The sequence below is a fragment of the Sceloporus occidentalis genome, unplaced genomic scaffold (assembly GCF_023333645.1).
Source record: "Sceloporus occidentalis isolate IW3139 unplaced genomic scaffold, rSceOcc1.0.p SCAF_14, whole genome shotgun sequence".
Classification (NCBI taxonomy): Eukaryota; Metazoa; Chordata; class Lepidosauria; order Squamata; family Phrynosomatidae; genus Sceloporus; species Sceloporus occidentalis.
Genome location: NW_028316994.1, coordinates 13,320,001 through 13,340,773, shown reverse-complemented (window position 1 = coordinate 13,340,773; position 20,773 = coordinate 13,320,001). Strand labels below are relative to the sequence as shown.

Genomic DNA, 20,773 nt, shown 5'->3' with positions numbered 1-20,773 from the left:
ATAAAGGAATTGATGTGTGCATGCTTTTTCCTACAGTGGACTAACCCAGCTGCACCAGTGACATTTGAAAAAGAGTGCATTATTCAAACAGGTGCCAGAATCCTATGTCACCTGCTATATTATGTAATTTTACTCACACCTAGCCACATACCAGAAGTGCAAAGAAACCCCTTTACTGAATTGCAGTGGTGTGTAACGGGACACTGGCAAGAGCACACAATATGCATTGGTGCACCAATGTATATTGGGCACTTTCCTAACTCTGCTAATGTAACAGTAGCCCTCTGCTCAATGCAGATGTTGTGAAGCTGCAGTAGTCTTATTGTTGCAGACATAGGTCCACTAGTCTGCTAGATTTCAAGAAAGCGCGCATCTGAGTCCACTGTCTGTGGCTGTGTGATGCAAGCGACTTATCCAGCAACCACCTCAGATTATCCTTTGCAGCTGAAAGTCCCACAAGCTGGAAATAGGTGTGCTAGATAGCAAAGCCTTTATGAAGGAAGTAGGTCACATGGACAAATAAGCCCATCTACTTACCCACAATCTGAAAGAGGGTCAGCTGGTGGGAATTCTCTGTTGTACTCAAAAGTTTGGCACATTAGTAATCATGCCCGTCACATGTGGCAGATTTCAGTCATCCTGCTGTATCATGTTTCTGTCTCTTCAAGTTGCCTTTTGATTTGGGATGACTGCATAAATTTCACAGGGTTTCTTTAGGCAGTATGGTTTGCCATTGCCTTCCTATGAAATACAGGCTACAGCACCTGGTAAGCCCTGGTGGTCTCCCATCCAAGGACTAACCAGGGATGAGCTGGTTTAGCTTCCAAGGTCAGACAGGATCTGGTGTCTTCAAGCGTTATCTTAGTACACCGTAAGTATCTGCCAGCAGAGTTAGGCTATGTAGTCCCTATACATAATACTAGCACAAAGCATGCGAAACAGTGGATGCACATAGTTGCAATGCAAAGGCAATAATACACAATGGACACTGCTCTGGGTGCATGAATTTTTTTAACAGAAAAGTTGGTACTAGATGCAGGCATGACATGGGGAAAAACAGGGATGGGTTTCTACATCACAAAAAAAGAAAAGCAGTCAAACATGTTTTGGCAACCTTCCTGTCAAAAAGTAACCATAAGCACATCATGTGAAATGAAACAACCTGGTCAGGTAAGCCTCAAATAAGACAAAAACATGTTGGACTTTCTAGAGACTATTGGGAAGCTTCTTCCACCCTAGATCTCCCAAATGTGGTACTCTAACCACTAAAACCACACAAATGAAATCCAAGAGAACATGCTCCTTATATATTTCCAGTACTTTACACATTAAAGTATAGTAAACACAGCCGGGGGTTTTCCAGTTTCCAGGCTGCAAAAAAGTGTCCCAGGAACAGATAAAACAGCATTTAAAATTTTAAAGTTTGTATATAGTTTTTAACACGTCGTTTAAATTTATAACTGTTTTAACTTTTCAAATTGTTTAATTACCTTTTTTTAAAATATATATATATAAGTACGTATACATTTTAATAGTTTTGTGGGGTTTTAAAATTGTATTGTTTTAAATCTGCTATTTGCCACCTTGAGTCCCTACATTGGGAGAAAGATGGGATATAAGTAAATAAAATCATCATCATCATCATCATCATCATCATCATGTCTTGAACATTTTTCTACCATTCCTGCCATTCAAATCGCACAACATCATGTCAAGGACCATTGAGGCGGCTGTTTCCTTTCAAACATACTATTCCCTACTTCATTAAGCCTTTCCTCTCCATTCCTCTTCCCATTTATTATTATTATTATTATTATTATTATTATTAAGCTTTATTTATAGAGCGGTGTAAATTTACACAGCACTTCACATACAATCAGTTAAAAATAGAATAGAATAAAATAAGACTGCCTATGGCTTACATTCAATATACAGTATAACAATAATTTGACATAATACACATTAATACATGTTAACATTAACTACTAAAAAAACAGCAGCTCACAAACAAAAAATAAACCTACAATAACAATAATTATCTTATCTTTATATTCAGACTATGATATCTTCTCATTCCACCTCTCTCTACATCTATATCTTATGCATGCTTTATCTATGGATACTATGCATATAAATCCCTCATTGCCTTCAGGGTGGAAATCTTGGTACTGAGGCTTGGAATAATTCCAGCTGCAATGGAAGCACCTTTGCAAAGCATTGGAGAGGATGGCAGTATCATAAAATAAATATAATATAAATATAAATAAATCATTCCCTGGGATTTTATAAGCCTATAGTTCCCCAGAGATGCTTGGCTCATAGGCAGCAGCAGGAGGAAACACTGGGGGGCAATCCTGTTTCTCTGGCAGAGATGCTCCTTGCTTTTAGCATATACACAAAATGGAAATCTGGGCACACATGCTTAGGACAATCCCCTTCCAGCAGCAAGGGAAGCATCTCTGCATAATATGGATAGGGCTGCAGTATCATCCCCAGGGACTTAAAAACCTGTCTTTCTCTAGAGAGGCTTGGTTCCTTCCTGGCATTTTCAGAGGGATAACCACCCCGATCTCTGCAAGGAGCAGAGTGGCGCAGCGGAAGCGTGCTGGGCCCATAACCCAGAGGTCGATGGATCGAAACCATCCTCTGCTAAGTTACTTTTTCTTTCCCCCAATTATTTCCTCCCTGGTTCTATATTTTGCACTGATAGGTTTTATTAAGAGAGTTAATTTCCACTTCCTTCAAGTGCAGAGTATTTTAGGGTGAAATGCAACAGAAGAAAACAACAATAAAGTATTCCTATTTGCTCCATGGTGGCACATGGGAATCCACTGACTGACCTTGGTCAAGTCACACTCTCTCAGCCTCAGAGGATGGCAATGGCAAAGACTCCTGAAGAAATTTGCCAACAAAACCCCATGCTGTGGGTCACCATAATCTGGAAACAATTTGAAGGCACAACAACAACAATTCCTATTTTATTTTAATTTTAGTTGATTTTATTTTATGTGTCTGTTTAACTTGTGTAGCAGTTTTGTTCTTTGTTGTGTGCCTTCAAGTCACACTCTCTCAGCAATCCTATCATGGGGTTTTCTTGGCAAATTTATTCAGAAGTGTTTTTGCCATTGCCTTCCTCTGAGGCTGAGAGAGTGTGACTTGCCCCAAGTAACCGGTTTTCTGTGGCAGAGAGTGGATAGAATAGGAATACTGTATTATTAATATTTTGCCCCCCCCCCCCCTTTACATTTCACCCCAACGTCCGCTGCATTTAAGGAAACGAACATTAACTTAATAAAACCATCAAGGCAGATGCCATTGCCTTCCTCTGAGGCTGAGAGAGTGTGACTTGCCCAATATCCTGTTACTATCACCGAGCGGGTTGTCTTGAAGCTGATGTTGCGCTATATTACTTTAAATATGTATGTGTTTTAAACAAAACTAAGTGGAGGAAGAAATACATTGTAATGTGTGTGTGTATAAATATGTGAGTAGGGCAGAGAAATAAAAAGGACTAGCAGAGGATGGCTGGATTATTGTTTATTGATGTTAATATTAATACTGTACTATATTTCTAGAGAGAGATGTATACTATGTGTATGTGTGCATATATATGTGTTTGTGTGTGTGTGTGTGTGTGTGTGTGTATATATATATCCTCAAAAACTAAGTTGTACTGTATTTCTGTCTGTCTGTCTGTCTCTCTATATGTGTGTGTGTATAAAACCTTAAAAGCTAAGTGGGGCCAGAAATGCGTTGTACTGGGGGATATATATATATATATATATATATATATATATATATATATACACATACATACACACACACACACACACACACACTAATCCAGCCACCCTCTGCTAGTCCTTTTATTTCTCTGCCTCCCCACATGTATTATATTATATTATATTATATTGCTGGATTATTGTTTATTGAAGTTAAAATTAATACTGTGCTGTACAGTATTTCTTTTAATACATTTATGCATATACACATAAAACCTCCAAAACTAAGTCTGGGGAAGAAATACGTCGTACTGGATTTCTTTAAATATGTTTAAAATTATTTTTAAATACATTTAAAAATTAAATAAAAATTAAAAAGTCATTTAGCAGAGGATGGTTTCGATCCATCGACCTCTGGGTTATGGGCCCAGCACGCTTCCGCTGCGCCACTCTGCTGCTGGGTGCAGCAGGCAGCCTCGGATTGCCTATTCAAAATGATGGCGTCGATGTTGCTGCAGCGAAGCTTTGTTCAACCCCAAAATGGAGGCAGGAAGACGTGCTTTTCAAAGCCATTTGGGTTTTGGATTGAAATCCATTCTGAGCCTTTCCCCCTTTCAATCAGGAACCCAAAGAAGGTTGTATTCTTGTCAACCATTCCTTTAGCCTAGCAATTAAAGAGGAAACATATCCAAGTGTAATAAATAATAATAATAATAATAATAAATTGTTTATATCCTGCCTCTCCCTGTGTTGGCTGTGTAGCAAATCACAATAAAATCCAAAATCCACCCAACAGCAATACCTTCATTGGACCAAACGACACGCACAAAATGCATGATGCAAGCTTTCGAAGCGCCACTGGCTTCTTCATCAGGATAAGGTGTTAAAAGCCATTCAGGAAGGGGAAAATATATATATATGACAATATTAGTCACGGGTTTGCATTTTGTCAAGATGTTGGTCGTGATGTTCCAAGTATGGAAGGATATCTCTGCAGGTTGGATACACCTTCTGGTCATGTTTGTATTTGTTGTGTGCCTTCAAATCGGTTCAGACTGGCCCCAATTAATATTTTATTTTATTATTTTAATTAGAGGGAAGGGTAGTATACCTATTGAGGGCCAGAATGCTACAGCTAGACTGCAGGATCAGTTAGTTAATTAATCAATACCTAATAAGGTTTGTTTGAAAGAGCTGAAACGAAAAGCCTGGGGGCGTTGCAAAACCCCAATTCTTGAAAGGGTCTTTGTCTTTGAAATGACATTGGATGCATTGCAGAAATAATCCAGTTTGATACTGCTTTAACTGCTGTGGCAAAATCCTACATGATTGTGTGAGATTAGTTAACCTTTTGTTAAGAGGTGTGATGCACTGATGCCCCAAACTACAAATCCCAGAATTATAGAGCATTAAAGCCATGGAAGCGGGATTAAGCTGCTAGATTTCTAGAGCGCAGAATCTCATAGGCACACCATTAAACCTAATAATGCTTAAGAACCAATACTGGGAAGCCTCAAAGTGTTGCTATGAGGACAACGGCTCTTTTCCTGAAGGAGTGGGTGGCCCTGAAAAGGACCTTTTGGTTTGCATCTTGTTCCTTGCGAAGTTTCCCAGCGCCTCTCAGCCCCCGAAGCCGTAGAGGGTCCTTCCCTGGCGCTTCAAGGCATAGACCACATCCATGGCGGTGACCGTCTTCCTCTTGGCGTGCTCAGTGTAAGTCACAGCATCGCGGATCACGTTCTCCAGGAAGACTTTCAGCACGCCCCGGGTTTCCTCATAAATGAGGCCGGAGATGCGCTTCACTCCCCCGCGGCGAGCCAGGCGGCGGATGGCGGGCTTGGTAATGCCCTGGATGTTGTCGCGGAGGACCTTGCGGTGCCTCTTGGCGCCTCCTTTCCCCAAACCTTTGCCTCCCTTTCCGCGTCCAGACATCTTTCCAACAGTTACCTCTCTCTTCGACACAGCCAACAAGAGTGCTTCAAACACAGCTGTGCAAGCTGCTTATATACAAAGTTGTCGGACCGGAAGGAAAACTTTGACGCTTATTGGCCCTCTAGCGGTCTTCCAACGCTTGGCGGGCGAATTTAAAATCTGATCAATGAACGAAGGCGGGGTGGTTTCAAACGAGCCAATCAGCGCATTGTTCGAATTAAACCGCTCTTTCTGGCGCCTCAGGAGCCTCTTCAGGAAAAGAGGGAGATTTCTATGGAGATATAAAACGTTTTTTAGTGTTTTAGTGTTTAGTGCTTTTTTTCTTCTTCTTTTACTTGGATGGTCGACCCTGGCTTATTGTACTAACAATATAACATAACTAATAGCAAAGCGTATTAATAAAAATATTTACCAAATTTCTAAACAGAGCCATGGTTTGCCAACCAATAAATCAAAGCACTGATTAAAAAATGGAGTAATTAGAATTTGTAAAATAGGAATCTGGGGCACTGTTTCTGCAGCTCTCCTTTACCTTCTTCTAATGCTAATGCTGCTTTGAAAACTTCCAACTAGGCAGAGGACAAGGAGGAAAGGGGGTCTGGGCAGCCATAAATAACCTTTGTAAAAAGGAGCATCTTTGTCTGAGGCTTTTAACTGTTAATTGTCAATTTTGTAGGGTTTTAAGTGTAATGTGTGTTTTTTTAGACTGTAAGCTGCTTGGGGTCCCAATCTTGGGAGGGAAGAGGCATAGAAATAAATATTATAATAATAATAATAATAATAATAATAATAATAATAATAATAATAATAATAATTTTTCAACTTGGACATATCTGTTCAAGGGAAGGGCAACTGTAGCAGATCTGTGAACAAAGATTATCTGGGACATGAAACCATTTAAAAACAAAAATGTTGCTGACTGTAATGAGAAACTGGAACCTATTCAAAAGATGAACTGCTTCCCCTGCAGACTTTAAGGGGTGGCAATTTACTCACCTATTTCCCCATCAGGAAAACAGTGGTTAAGGGAAAGCCATAAAAACAGCTCCAAAGAGACACACATATTCTCAGAGCCAGCACTGAAGTAAATAACATAACCATTTAAACTAGATTCTTGATCCCACCCACATTTTAATCAAGTTCTGATGAAAAACTGCCTTTGTGTGTAGGACTATAGGCAAAGGGAAAACCATGGCAAGGTAAATCTCTGCCATGAATGGGTTTTTTGCTTCTTTTTGAATCAAATGCCTGAAAATGTAATGTGCCCAGCCAATGCAGTGGGTTATTTCCACTTTGAGACATGAAGAGAAACAGCTTATGATCTTTGTCATAATAAATGAAGTCATTACTATTAAACAGCACCAGCTGTATTTATGATGCTTAATCTATCATTTTTATATTAAAATATACTTTCAATGTTTTCTATATCTGTGAGTGTGTTCAGAATACAGAAATACAATGCCTACCCTTACAGGCTGCATTGAAAATACCTTTGTGAAAACTGTCCCTGTACTTTAATTTCATGAGGTTTCAGTGAAACCAGGAATATGGATACCTTTACACACTTCTTTACTCCCTTTTATATGAGAGAGATGGTGGTGCTGTGTATTTTTGTCAGATGATGCAACTGGTTATATTTCTCTTCAGAGTTGCTGCAAAGTACAATAGCATTTGTATCCTGTTAGGAGCTGTAACGTTGCTATATGAGGGATATAGCAAAGTGACCACTGCTTAGCAGGACGCTAAATTTAATGTTTTAGCTGGTTCTTGTTACATTATTGTAAGCTGCCTTGAATCCCATCTTGGAAGAATTTGTGGGACTGCAGCTCCCATCAACCCTTGCCAACACAAACAATACTGAAGAAAGCTGAGAGTTGCAGTTCAATATTGAGAAGGCTAGGTTTTGCCTACCTTTGATTTATACAAATATCATAAACCTTTGTGCAATGAAATCAAAGGCAACTCTGCTGGTTCAAAACAAAAGCAACCTATACTGTATATTGCGACAAACCTTTATAAGACTAAACCAAAGTGCCATAGAAATATCCAGGCTTTTGCATGCTCCAGAACTCTTCCTCTGACTAACTAATAGAGAAGGTAAAGGAAAACATTGGTGAAAGAAGCAATAAAGTCCAGAAATCAGCCAAATGTCGAAACAATGAGGTCTGTGGTTAAAATTCAACCCCAAAATGGAGGCTGAATTGAGTGGATGGCCAGGCAGCAATTACTCTTAACATTATACACTGAGAATGAAATGGTGGTGTGAGAGAATCTCTAAAATGTCTATTGGCTTCTAGTGAAATACTACTCAGCCTTTCAGCTCCTGGTCTCCATTGGTGGTCTCCCATCCAAGTAGTAACCAAGCTGACCCTGCTTAGCTTCCAAAATCAGAGATGATCTGGTGCCTTTTGGATACAGATCTGTCCCTTTCAACAGTGGCAAACAGCTAAGAAATAGAAAGGCCAACAGCAAATTTGTAGGCAGAAATCTTCACATGACTAAAGTTTTTATTTCCTAGCTTTTTATTCTTACAGTTTTAAATACTAGAATGCAGGGGAGGGGGGCTAACAAAGTCCTTTGGGTAATTTTGCCAACTTTACAAATTTGTGCTTAGGTTAATTCCAGACTTCCAAAAAATATATGCTTAAACAAGAACTGTGTGCACGATTTAACTTGGCTCTCCAGCCCACTTGATGTAACCCTGCCAACAATCCTTCCAAAGTTAAAAACAGAATCAAAGATTTTGCACTGAAAATCATTTGCAGGTTCCAATTCTGCACAGCAGGGAAAGGAGAACTAGCTGGAGCTGGTATACTTGGTGACAGCCTTGGTGCCCTCAGAGACAGTGCCATTTGACCCAAGTTGGGAGAACTCTCTGAAGGAACACTGGCTTGCCATCTTGTTCTATAACTCATACAGTTTAGAGAATCACAGCTCTTCCAATGAGAAGGTGGGTGGCTCTGAAAAGAGCCTTTGGGTCTGGTTGGGAAGCGGATCCCTTTTACTTGGAGCTGGTGTACTTGGTGACGGCCTTGGTGCCCTCGGAGACGGCGTGTTTGGCCAACTCTCCTGGAAGAAGGAGCCGGACAGCGGTCTGGATCTCCCTGGAGGTGATGGTGGAGCGCTTGTTATAATGGGCCAGGCGAGAGGCTTCTCCAGCAATGCGCTCGAAGATGTCATTGACGAAGGAGTTCATGATGCTCATGGCTTTGGAGGAGATGCCAGTGTCCGGATGGACCTGCTTCAACACTTTGTAGACATAGATGGAGTAGCTCTCCTTCCTGCTCTTCTTGCGCTTCTTGTCCCCCTTCTTCTGGGTCTTAGTGATGGCCTTCTTGGACCCTTTCTTAGCTGCAGGAGCTGACTTGGCTGGCTCAGGCATCTTCACAACAATCACCAAACAACTGAATCCTCCGCCTCCTCCTCCCTGATGTTTATATGCCCTTTATGCAAATGAGCCCTCCAATCCCTGCATTCCTATTGCTTCCCTTTGCCACCTTGAACAGCAATCACAAAGCCCTGAAAACGTCACAATGGGTGATGTTAGCCCGAGCGTTCTGATTGGCCGGGAGGAGAAACCTGCTGGCCATTGGTGGACGTCGCGTTTGTCCTTCCTCAGCCAATCAGAATGGGAGGATTGAATCCCAGGGAGACAATAAAAAGGGCAGGAGCCGGTTCTGAGCAGCTAGTTCTCTCCAGTCTTTGTGTGCTGAGTGTGCGTTGTGTTTCTTCTCGGAAGATGTCTGGACGTGGAAAGCAAGGCGGGAAAGCGCGGGCCAAGGCGAAGACCAGGTCCTCCAGGGCCGGGCTGCAGTTCCCGGTGGGCCGCGTGCATCGCCTGCTGCGGAAGGGCAACTACGCCGAAAGGGTGGGCGCAGGGGCCCCTGTCTACCTGGCCGCCGTCCTGGAGTACCTGACGGCCGAGATCCTGGAGCTGGCGGGGAACGCCGCCCGGGACAACAAGAAGACCCGCATCATCCCCAGGCATCTGCAGCTGGCCATCCGCAACGACGAGGAGCTCAACAAGCTGCTGGGCAAAGTCACCATCGCCCAGGGAGGGGTGCTGCCCAACATCCAGGCCGTGCTCCTCCCCAAGAAGACCGAGAGCCACAAGGCCAAGGCCAAGTAAACTACGCTTTTAATTCCTCCTGGAACCTCGGAGCAATCCTTCGAACAAGAACCCAAAGGCTCTTTTAAGAGCCACCCACTTCCTCCGGAAAAGAGCTGGCTGCCTTGTTCCATCCGTGTTTTGTGAGACTAGCCCTGGTTCCTGAAAGGTTTTGTTGTCTCTTTCCCAGAAAGTGTTTCCGAGGCCATGCTTGAGAGAAGTTAACTTTCGGCTCCCCGCTTCCCTTGATTGTTATTGTATTGTCTCAGTGGACTTCCAAGAGGTAGGCTCTCCTAGGTTTTGGGAAATGAAGCGGGGAGGTCGTCAGATGGCTGGGAAAGTTTGTGGTTCTGCCTCTAGGCTTAGAATGAAGGCTGCATCCCTCGAACTGTGTTATGTTTTGTCTCCAGTTCTAGTCTCAGTCTATCCTGGGCTTTTTAGACTTGCCTAGGCAGTGGCACTATCGATCTAAAGGGGATTCCAACCACTGCAGAAATAATCCAGTTTCAGACCGCTTTAACTGCCCTGGCTCAGTGCTGGGGAATCATGGGAACTAGTTTATTGTGGAACCAGGCCTCCCTGACAGAGAGGGCTAAAAGTCTCACAAAACTACAGTTCCCAGAATTCCCTAGCACTGAGCCAGGGCAGTTAAAGCGCTCTCAAAGCGGGTAACTTCTGCAGTGTGTTTTGGGCCAGAGTCCCATTTCATCTTGGTCTATTTAAAAAATTGAATAAATAGACATTTAACTGTCGAGTCGGAGTTTTGATAAACTATAATACTACACACTCACTTTAGAGTAACTTTAGAGTAACACTGGGACACAGTGAGGCTTGGCCTGCATCTACACTGCAGAATTAATCCAGTTTGACAGCCATGGCGCATTGCAATGGTATTCTGGGATCTGTCGTTTGGTGGGACACTAGAGCTCTCTGACACCAAACTACAAGTCCCAGAATTCCATAGCATTGCGCCATGGCAGTTAAAGCGGTGCCAAACTGGGTTATTTCTGCAGTGCAAACACATCCGAAGGCTTACTGTGTCCCAACTAGGTTTACTCTAAAACGTTTTTAGTCAAGACTTTGCTCACTTTAACAAAACTGTATCTGGATCGATAGTTATCGGCGTGCCTAGATCTGCAAGAGAGCCAGGGGTTCCCAAACATGGGGCCTCCAGATATTTTGGACTTCAGCTCCCAGAATTCCTGGCTGTGGGCTTCTGGGAGTTGAAGTCCAAAACACCTAGAGAAGGTTCAAAGTTTTGGGATCGTTGCAGTATAGAGACCGAGACAGAATGGGACTGGGACTGGTGAGATACAATGTGATAGAAGTGGAGAAGAAAACAGCATTGTGGCACGTCATTGTGCAACAGTGTAGCAATAATACTGGGACATAGACGCAACAATACTATCGGAGTAAATATTGCAACAGTGTGTCAGTGCTTTATTCCTCAACCCACACAGTTGTGCAATTTCCTAGCATGCCTTCAAGTTCTCCATATTGTTATATGTCGAAAAGGGGAGCCAGGGTCCCCCATCGCTGCCGAAATAGCTCAGTTGGGAGAGCGTTAGACTGAAGATCTAAAGGTCCCTGGTTCGATCCCGGGTTTCGGCAGATGCTTTTCTTTCTTATTTCGATTTTTTTTAAAGGTAAACATCTTGCTTTTTATTATTATTATTATTTTTAAAAAAGCCTGTCTGCCTTTTTGAATACATTTTTGGAAAAGCAAGTTCCCCCCCAAAAAAGTTCTCTTTATTATTTAGACCTTATTATATCTCATCAGGTTAATAGATGGTGGTATATAATAAGAAGGATAAGAATAAATTATTATTATTATTATTATTATTATTATTATTATTATTATTATTATTATTATTATTATTAGCCTTTCTTCCAATATAAGGACTAACAACATATTCAAAACACTATGCCTTGGGATAATATTCCAGGTTTCTTAGGACAGAATAGCTATAATAATAAGAATAATAATAATAACAACAACAACAGCCTGTCTCAGTGTAGGGATTCAAGGTAGCTAACAACAAATTCAAAACAATACACCTTAGAGTAACATTCCAGGTTTTATGGGACAGAATAGCTATTATTATTATTATTATTATTATATTTTATTATTATTATCCTGATGTAGGGACTCGAGGCAGCTAACTAAAAATTTAAAACACCACACATTAGGGTTTCCATGAGTTGGAAATGACTTGTTGAAGGCACATGACAACAAAAACCCAAAACACTACAAAAGCATTAAACTATAGATGCAAACAAGAGAGCAAGCAATATCAAAGCTTAACACATTTTGAAAGTTTTTCCAGGATGATCTTTCCCTAAAAATAAAATAGATCTGTGGTGTATTTAGAGGCCTGGGGAGAAAGCCAGAAACATTTGAGGAGGAAAGAAGTTTCTGATGTCTTTTTGTTTGTGTTTAATTCTTGATGAAGCCTTGTTTTTTCTGGAATAAATGAAGGAAAAAAGTGGACTGGGGAATGTTTTATGTTAGGATGATGACTAAAATGCTTATGGCAAGGAGTTCATATATTTACCCTATTCATTATTTCTGAAACCTACATACATTCTTTATTACGGTCAAAGACCAGATTTCTGAAACCTAAGTCTGTTGTTGTGTGCCTTCAAGTCATTTCCTCCCGATTTGTTGTTGTGTACCTTCACATTTCTGACTTAAATGACCTAAGGCAAACCTATCACCAGGTTTTCTGAGAGTGTGTGACTTACTTAAGGTCACCTGGTGGGTTTCAATGGCCAAGCAAGGATTCAAACCTTGGTCTCTAGAGTCATAATCCAATGCTCAAACCTCTGCCACATGAGCTCACCATTTCCAGCTATCAAGGCATTTTCTTTGCAAAACTGGTTCAGAGGAAGCTTGCCATTGCCTTCTTCTGAGGCCAAGAGAGTGTATTCACCCAAGGTCCTGCAATGGCTTTTCTTGGCTGAATGAGAATTTGAACCCTGGCCTCCCAGATCATTAATCCAACACTCAAACCACTGTGCCATATTGGCTAACAAAACTGTGTTAAAGGTATAAGTTTGTATAAGACTGTTCAGCAATGCTACTCAAAGCATAGTTTTTTGTGGGTTTTTTTGGGCGATGTGGCCATGTTCTAGAAGAGTTTATTCCTGACGTTTGGCCTGCATCTGTGGCTGGCATCTTCAGAGAACGTTCTCTGAAGATGACAGCCACAGATGCTGCTGAAACATCAGGAATAAACTCTTCTAGAACATGGCCACATCGCCCCCAAAAACCCACAAAAATCTATGAATGCCAGCCATGAAAGCCTTTGACTTCACTACTCAAAGCAGTTGCCCCTAGATTCATAATGGTGTTCAAACCATCATTCCATGGTGAGTTTCCAGGACAAAATCAATTTTAGCTATTTTGTCCAAGTATAGTACTAGTCCCTTTGGCACGTTAGATAGATAACCTGCAAAGCCCTGATGTACGATATCCGATCACTATAATCACTGCAATTCCTTCTTTTCATCTTCCAGAGAAGTTTCATCTTCTCAGTTCATTTTTTATGGGAATGTAATGTTTTATTTTTGCTTCATGCCATGGAGGATTAGAACACACAAAGTAACTTTCTTTGCTTTACCAATGTTAGTTGTTGTTTTTTTATAAATGTTATTTTTATTTTTTATTTTTTGCCTAATAAACCAGCAAAACCAAAGATTCCTTACAGTTCAGGATCTTCTAGCCCCTTTTGCAACAACAACAAAAAGTAAATTTGGAAATGCTTTCCGAGTAAAGTGTCGTGTTAATGTACAAGACATAATAATTGATGCCAAATATGTTATCTTGCCAGAGTAACTTTCGATCTGTAAAGGGTGCTAATTTTACCTTTTTTTCTATCTGCCCCCCCCCCCCCCAAATCATTTTTTTCCACCAGAAAAAAAGGAGGAAACAGTTACCCACCCTTCAAAATTTCCCTTTCTGTGTGTGTTTCCTGAATTATGTATGTACTTTTGAACATACCACACCTGTCATTGTTAGTGGAGAAAGATGGTCATTGTAAAGTGGAGAAAGATGATCTATAACAATGGTTCCCAAACTTTGGTCCTCCAGATGTTTTGAACTTCAGCTCCCAAAACTCTTGACTGTTAGCCAAGCTAGCTGGGGCTTTTGGGAGTTGAAGTCCAAAGTGTGAGAATCACTGATCTATAATAACAGGCTTCATAATCTGGTCCCTTGTAATACCAGTCTCATCCATTCACAAAACAAGAACAACTGGGTGTAGTATATATAGTAAAATTGTGACATGCATCAGTTTTGAATGACGGCCTCTTGTGCTACAGTTACAAATTTGTAACTGCTCCAGATTCAGTTACATTACATATTCATGACCGTAACACTAGGTCCACAATTGTAAATACCATCCAAACCCATCTTAAACTCTAAGGAACTGCTGCACATGACGTAGGCCTGTTCTGCTGGTGGCTGGGGTGCAGCAGGAATGATGTTGGTTATGCTTTTAACTTTTGTATATTTTTGTCTCATTTTATATTGTTGTGGATGGTTTTAATTATTTTGAATTTTACTGAGTTTTTAAAAAATGTTTTAATAAATGTCTCTGGATCCCTCCTAGCAGCAGGTGACGTGGTGAAAATCGGAAGCAGGACTCTCTGTTGCAATTTCTTGGCACACCACAAATGGCTGCCAAGAAGGAAATATCACCTACATCCTAAACATTAATTAGACAAGAAATGGCATATGTTTAAAAGGGCAGTGAAGCACTACACAAAGACAAGAGCAGAGTCCATGTGTACTGAGGTGTTGTTGTCTTTAAACCCAAAGACAATGAGAAATAGGGTATCAAAGCACATGATTGCCAGCTGGTTAAGAGCTTCCATATTCCTGTGCTATGGTTATGAAAAGATACCAAGGCTGAAGCAGTTTTGGTCTCACTCCATTTGCTCTATGGCAATAAGTACAATTTATGCAGCACTGGCATCTCTTCATGAAGTTTGCAAAGCTGCTGGATGCATTGAAAAACTTTTGACAGTCATTAGGCACTATAAAATTGATAAGCGTAAGGTAACACAGGTGACCTTTGGCTTCATGGTGTTATAGTTAGCAATTATTCCCACCTAATAACTGGAGCTTCGGTACCTCTCATTCATTTCTGGATTGCTCCTCCTAATCCATCCGGAGAATGAAACATTGGTACCTACCTGGAGAGTCATTCTTCAATAGTTTGTTGTTGTTTGCAACTTATGGAGACCCTAAGGCGAACCTATCGTGGGGTTTTCTTGTCAAGCTTTCTTCAGAGGAGGTTTGCCATTAGGATAGTAGAAAGAGAGAATGAGAATGTTTGTGAAAGAGATATTAAAACAGCAAAGGTTTAGCTGTTAGGTTGTTAGGACAACTTCATGGAACCTAAGTACCATAAAGGCACCAGATCCCAACTGATCTTGGAAGCTAAGCAGAGTCAGCTCTGGTTAGTACTTGAACTGGAGACCACCATTGAATGACAGGTATTGAAGGCTATATTTCAGAGGAAGGAACTGGCAAAAACCCCTATGAGTATTCCTTGCTTAAGAAAACCCTATGAAATTTATGGGGTTTCCATAGTTAGACACATGCACATGATGTTGAGTAAGGGAAGGAAGTCAACTGTTGGGCATAACTGAAAAAGAATGTTAGGCTCCTGCCTGTCCAACTGGCACACAGAGAACAGCCTATTCATTTGTGGATTGCATCTCTTCCTACCATCCAAGAATCACTTTTGATGGTGAGGTACCAAGATTTCATTCAGGAGAGGAGAAAGGGAAGGGAGGGCAATCAGCAACTACTGTCCCGGGTGATTATGCTTAAATTTGGATCAAACTCAAAGATCCATTTAGATGACAATTATAATCCTAGCAACAGGCAGCTCCAAAATGCCCCCTCAAAGCTGCTTCTTTGCCAATGCTGTGGAACAGAATATCCATGAGCCTGTCTCTGAATAAAATTCCCATTTAAAGCCATAATCCTAAGCAGGTGCTATCTAAATTTAAATCAGCAGTAAAGAGCAGTCTCTTCAGCCAGGCCTATCCAGATAGAATTATAGTAGGCTTATTATAGTAGAATCATAGAATCATAGAATCATAGAGTTGGAAGAGACCACAAGGGCCATCCAGTCCAACCCCATTCTGCCATGCAGGAAATCCAAATCAAAGCATCCCTGACAGATGGCCATCTAGCCTCTGTTTAAAGACCTCCAAGGAAGGAGACTCTATCACCTTCCGAGGAAGTGCATTCCACTGTCGAACAGCCCTTACTGTCAGGAAGTTCTTCCTAATGTTGAGGTGGAATCTCTTTTCCTGTAGCTTGTATCTATTGTTCCGGGTCCTGTTCTCTGGAGCAGCAGAAAACAAGCTTGCTCCCTCTTCAATATGACATCCTTTCAAATATTTAAACAGGGCTATCATATCACCTCTTAACCTTCTTTTCTCCAGGCTAAACATCCCCAGCTCCCTAAGTCGTTCCTCATAGGGCATGGTTTCCAGACCCTTCACCATTTTTGTCGCCCTCCTTTGGACACGCTCCAGTTTCTCAATGTCCTTTTTGAATTGTGGCGCCCAGAACTGGACACAATATTCTAGGTGGGGCCTGACCAAAGCAGAATACAGTGGCACTATTACTTCTCTTGATCTAGACACTATACTTCTATTGATGCAGCCTAAAGTAGCATTGGCCTTTTTAGCTGCCGCATCACACTGTTCACTCATGTTCAACTTGTGGTCTACTTGGACTCCTAGGCTGTAACCACTGCTAATGTAGTCACCATTTTCTTTGCACTAGCTATACAACCTTTATGATATGCCCCTATGTTTTACCCCCAACATCCATGGGTCATATCAAAATCCATAAGTAGGCCTTTTGTATCTGCTGGGGTTTGGTTCCTCCCATGGACACCAAAATCCATGGATGCTGAAGTCCCATTAAATACAACGGCATAGTAAAATGGCATCATTTATATAAAATAATAATAATAATAATAATAATAATAATAAGTTTTATTTGTTAACCGCTTTTCCAAATGATCAAAGCGGTGTACAACATGAATTGCAATAACAAGAAAACATGGGAATAAAAATTGCAATACAAATAAAACTTCAATAAAACATTACAAAATACAGTACTGATAAAACCATCACAGTATACACAATATAACAAATCCAACTAGCAAGTGTGGACAATAATACATTCATATGGGGGGGCGGGTAGTCAGGTGTTGTTAGAGACATCAGGGAAAGCTTGCTCAAACAGGTCTTAAGTCTCTTTTTAAAGAGGTCTAGAGAGAGGGTGGAGCAGAGCTCCTCGGGAAGAATGTTCCAGTTCCTAGGGGCAGAGGTAGAGAAAGCCCTTTGCAAGGTAGATACATACCTCGCCTTTGGAACTTTCAGCAGTTTCTTCCCAGCTGATCTGAATGTGCGGGGCGGATTATATAGGGAGAGGCGGTCCTCCAAGTACCCTGGGCCCAAGCCATTTAGGGCTTTATAGGTTATAACCAACTCCTTGTATTGTGCCCGGAAGCGAACCGGCAGCCAATGAAGATCGTACAGGATTGGTGTTATATGGTCGGCCCTGGAACGACCAGTGACCAACCTAGCTGCCATGTTTTGCACTAACTGAAGCTTTCGGGTTTGGTACAAGGGTTGCCCCATGTAGAGCGCATTACAGAAATCCAACCGAGAGGTTAACAGAGCGTGTACCACTGTTTCAAGGTCCCCCCGGCCCAGGTAGGGTTGCAGCTGGTGTATCAGCCGAAGCTGATAACAAGTACTCCTGACTGTCGCATCCACCTGAGATGTAAGATGGAGCGACGAGTCCAGGAGCACCCCCAGACTGCGAACTGAGTCCTTCACGGGAAGCATGACCCCATTCAGGACAGGTGGGCAAATTACCTTTCCCGGGCCCAGGAAACCTATCATGAGTACTTCCGTTTTCTTTGGATACAAGCTGAGTCTGTTTTCCCTCATCCAGCCCATTACCAACTCCAGACAGGCATCTAGAGGAGAGATGCCATCCCTGGTCACTGCATCAGTCGGAGACACAGAGAAACATATTTGGGTGTCATCAGCGTACTGATAACACTGAGCCCCGTGTCTCCGGATGATCTCTCCCAGCAGCTTCATGTAAATGTTAAATAGCATGGGGGACAGAATGGCTCCTTGAGGGACACCAGATGTAAGTGCCCTCTTATTCGGAGCACACGTCCCCCAGCTGCACCATCTGGAGTCTGCCTGAGAGGTAGGATCAGAACCACTGGAGCGCAGTGCCCCCGATTCCCAACTCCTTCAGCCGTTCCAGAAGGATACCATGGTCAATGGTATCGAATGCCGCTGAGATGTCCAAGAGCACTAACAGGGACACGCTACCCCTGTCCATGCCCAGACGGAGATCATCGACCAGGGCGACCATGGCAGTCTCAACTCCATAGCCCACCTGGAAGCTGGTTTGAAATGGGTCTAGAAAATCAGTATCATCCAAGATCGATTGAAGCTGGATGGCAACCGCCCTCTCGATCACCTTCCCCAAAAGTGGCAGCAGCGAAACAGGCTGATAATTATTATGAATCAGGGGGTCTAGGGAGGGCTTTTTTAGCAGCGGTTTTACAGTGGCCAATTTTAAGCTGGATGGAAAACACCCTTCCCTGAAAGATGAATTAATTATGCAGCGTAACAAGATTGTTACAGCCGCACCCCCCTGAGCCGCCAGCCAAGAGGGACAGGGATCGAGAGAGTATGTTGTCTTCCTAACACTTCTAAGGATCTTGTCCACTTTCTCAGTACTTACAGACTCAAAGTGATCCAGTATAACCAAGTCCACGGAAGCTCTGGAGACCTCTATTCTGGATTCTGTCAAAATACTGGCATCGAGATCAGCCCTTATCCGAGATGTTTTATCCGCGAAGAAGTTGTAAAATTCGTCACAGCAGGCCTTGGATGGTTCCAAAATAGAGTTCATGGAGGAGGGTAGCTGAGTAAGCTCCCTCACTACCCTGAACAGCTCTGCCGGACGCGACTCCGCGGATGCAATACGTGCAGCACAGAACGAATTCTTTGCTGCACTTATCACCACTCCATAGGCCTTTAAAAGAGAGTCTAGGAGTGTCTTGTCGGATAATGGTAAAAAGGTTTGCTTTTTGGAATTTATATAACTTTTAAATATTCTCAAACCATGGGTGGTTGAATCTGTGGATGTATCTCACCAAACTACACATCCAACAAATTCCATAGTACTGAGTTATGCAGTTCAAGTGGTGTCAAACTGCATTATTTCTGCAGCGCGGATGCACCCTAGGACTTATAGAAACTGCAGTCCAGCTACATTGAGTATGGACACATTTCACCCAATGATGTTCTCACCCAAAGTTGAGGAACAGAGTCCTCTAGATCAGTGGTTCTCAACCTGTGAGTCATGACCCCTTTGGGGGTCGAATGACCCTTTCACAGGGGTCACCTAAGACTATTGCAAAACGCATATTTCCAATGGTCTTCGGAACTGAGACACCACTAATTTTATGGTTGGGGATCACCACAGTATGAAGAATTGCATTAAAGGGATGTGGCATTAGGAAGGTTGAGAAGCACTGCTCTAGATGATAAGTAGTCCTCAGTCTGAGAAATGGTGAAAGGATAACAGTTGCAGTCAAGATAAAGACCTGCTTTCAACAAAAGCTGGATCTACACCTTTTCCATGTATGTCTAAGGAACTTTTCTTGATTCAAATAAATAGCGTGTTTGTTGCTGTTGTGTGCCTTCATGTCGTTTCTGACTTATGGCAGCCCTAAAGAGAACCTATCAGGGGGTTTTCTTGGCAAGGTTTGTTCAGAAGGAGTTTGTTATTGCCATCCAGTGGGTTTCATGGCCGAACAAAAGGCAGCCTATTCCTTTGCAGAGAAGCTGTTCATGCTTGGAAATATCTCCCAAGGTGCTATAGAAATGCTATATCAAGGCAAACCTTATCACCAGGTTTTCAGAGAGAGAGAGAGTGACTTGCCCAAGGTCACCCAGTGGGTTTATATGACCCAGCCAGGATTCGAACCCTGGTACCAGAGTCATAGGCCCAACACACACTGCAGAAATAATCCAGTTTGAGACTGCTTTAACTGCCCTGCCTCAGTGCTAGGGAATCCTGGGAACTGTAGTTCATTGCTGCACCAGAACTCTCTGACAGAGAAGGCTCAATGTCTCACAAAACTACACTCCCCAGCATTCCCTAGCATTGAACCAGGGCAGTTAAAACTGGATTATTTCTGCAATAATAACAATAATAAAATGTTATGTATAAATCTCCAATTAGATTGAGGCGGCTGACGGCATTAAACGAACATTAAAATACAATGAAACACAATATCCCACAAACCTACTGACCTACAATAAAGCAATACAATTAAATTATTAAAATAAAATATTAATTATTAATATGTTTTGGACCACAGTCCAACGCTCAGATCACTATTCCATGCCAGCTCTCATAGTGTACCCAAAAAGTTAAAAACTTTGCTTTCAAAGGAAGAACTGGAAACTGTAGGGATATATATTCTCAAACCATGGTTGGTTTGAGGGATACACACACACATATATACTGTAGGTGTGTGTGTATGTATGCATGTATGTATGTGTATTTGCTTTGTGTCCTAATTAAGGCTGGTCAGGGACATTATGTAGGGGCAAGAGGAAAAGTGGAATGATCAAATAAAATTATTTTTTAAGTTGAAAAAGTGTTAAGGGTGGGTTCTCATGACTGTTCAAGTTGGAAGGGAAACTTATTTAAAAATTATATAGAAAAATTATGTTTTATATATAATGATTATTCAAAAGATCAGCCGTCCCTGGGTGGGCTCGAACCACCAACCTTTCGGTTAACAGCCGAACGCGCTAACCGATTGCGCCACAGAGACTCCCTGCGTCTGGCTCCTTCTATTCGTCAGACATCCATCAAAGCAGCTCGTTTTGCAGAAATTGCCCAACAAAGATGTGTTCTTGTTGCCTC

General features: G+C 41.9%; 3 protein-coding genes and 2 non-coding genes across 5 annotated transcripts; 2 read left to right on the top strand and 3 right to left on the bottom strand.

The window, feature by feature from the left end:
- Window positions 1–5,342: 5,342 nt before the first annotated feature.
- Window positions 5,343–5,654, bottom strand: LOC149304109 (histone H4). Its single transcript, XM_089479673.1, has one exon. It carries the CDS (start codon window positions 5,652–5,654, stop codon window positions 5,343–5,345), a length of 312 nt encoding a protein of 103 aa, XP_089335799.1.
- Window positions 5,655–8,213: 2,559 nt separating this feature from the next.
- On the bottom strand, window positions 8,214–9,036 carry LOC149304108 (histone H2B 1/2/3/4/6-like). The gene has a single exon (XM_089480235.1). The coding sequence runs from the start codon at window positions 9,034–9,036 to the stop codon at window positions 8,656–8,658; it is 381 nt and encodes a 126-aa protein (XP_089336361.1). The 3' UTR covers window positions 8,214–8,655.
- Window positions 9,037–9,364: 328 nt separating this feature from the next.
- On the top strand, window positions 9,365–11,413 carry LOC149304106 (histone H2A-IV). Its single transcript, XM_089479634.1, has one exon. The coding sequence runs from the start codon at window positions 9,394–9,396 to the stop codon at window positions 9,781–9,783; it is 390 nt and encodes a 129-aa protein (XP_089335760.1). The 5' UTR covers window positions 9,365–9,393; the 3' UTR covers window positions 9,784–11,413.
- Window positions 11,301–11,373, top strand: TRNAF-GAA (transfer RNA phenylalanine (anticodon GAA)). Its single transcript has one exon. It is a non-coding gene; the product is annotated as a tRNA-Phe (tRNA).
- A 9,194-nt stretch (window positions 11,414–20,607) lies between the features above and the next one.
- On the bottom strand, window positions 20,608–20,681 carry TRNAN-GUU (transfer RNA asparagine (anticodon GUU)). The gene has a single exon. It is a non-coding gene; the product is annotated as a tRNA-Asn (tRNA).
- Window positions 20,682–20,773: the final 92 nt, after the last annotated feature.

Coding starts and splice junctions, on each gene's coding strand:
- LOC149304109 (XM_089479673.1), bottom strand. CDS start 5,654: ATGTCTGGACGCGGAAAGGGAGGCAAAGGTTTGGGGAAAGGAGGCGCC.
- LOC149304108 (XM_089480235.1), bottom strand. CDS start 9,036: ATGCCTGAGCCAGCCAAGTCAGCTCCTGCAGCTAAGAAAGGGTCCAAG.
- LOC149304106 (XM_089479634.1), top strand. CDS start 9,394: ATGTCTGGACGTGGAAAGCAAGGCGGGAAAGCGCGGGCCAAGGCGAAG.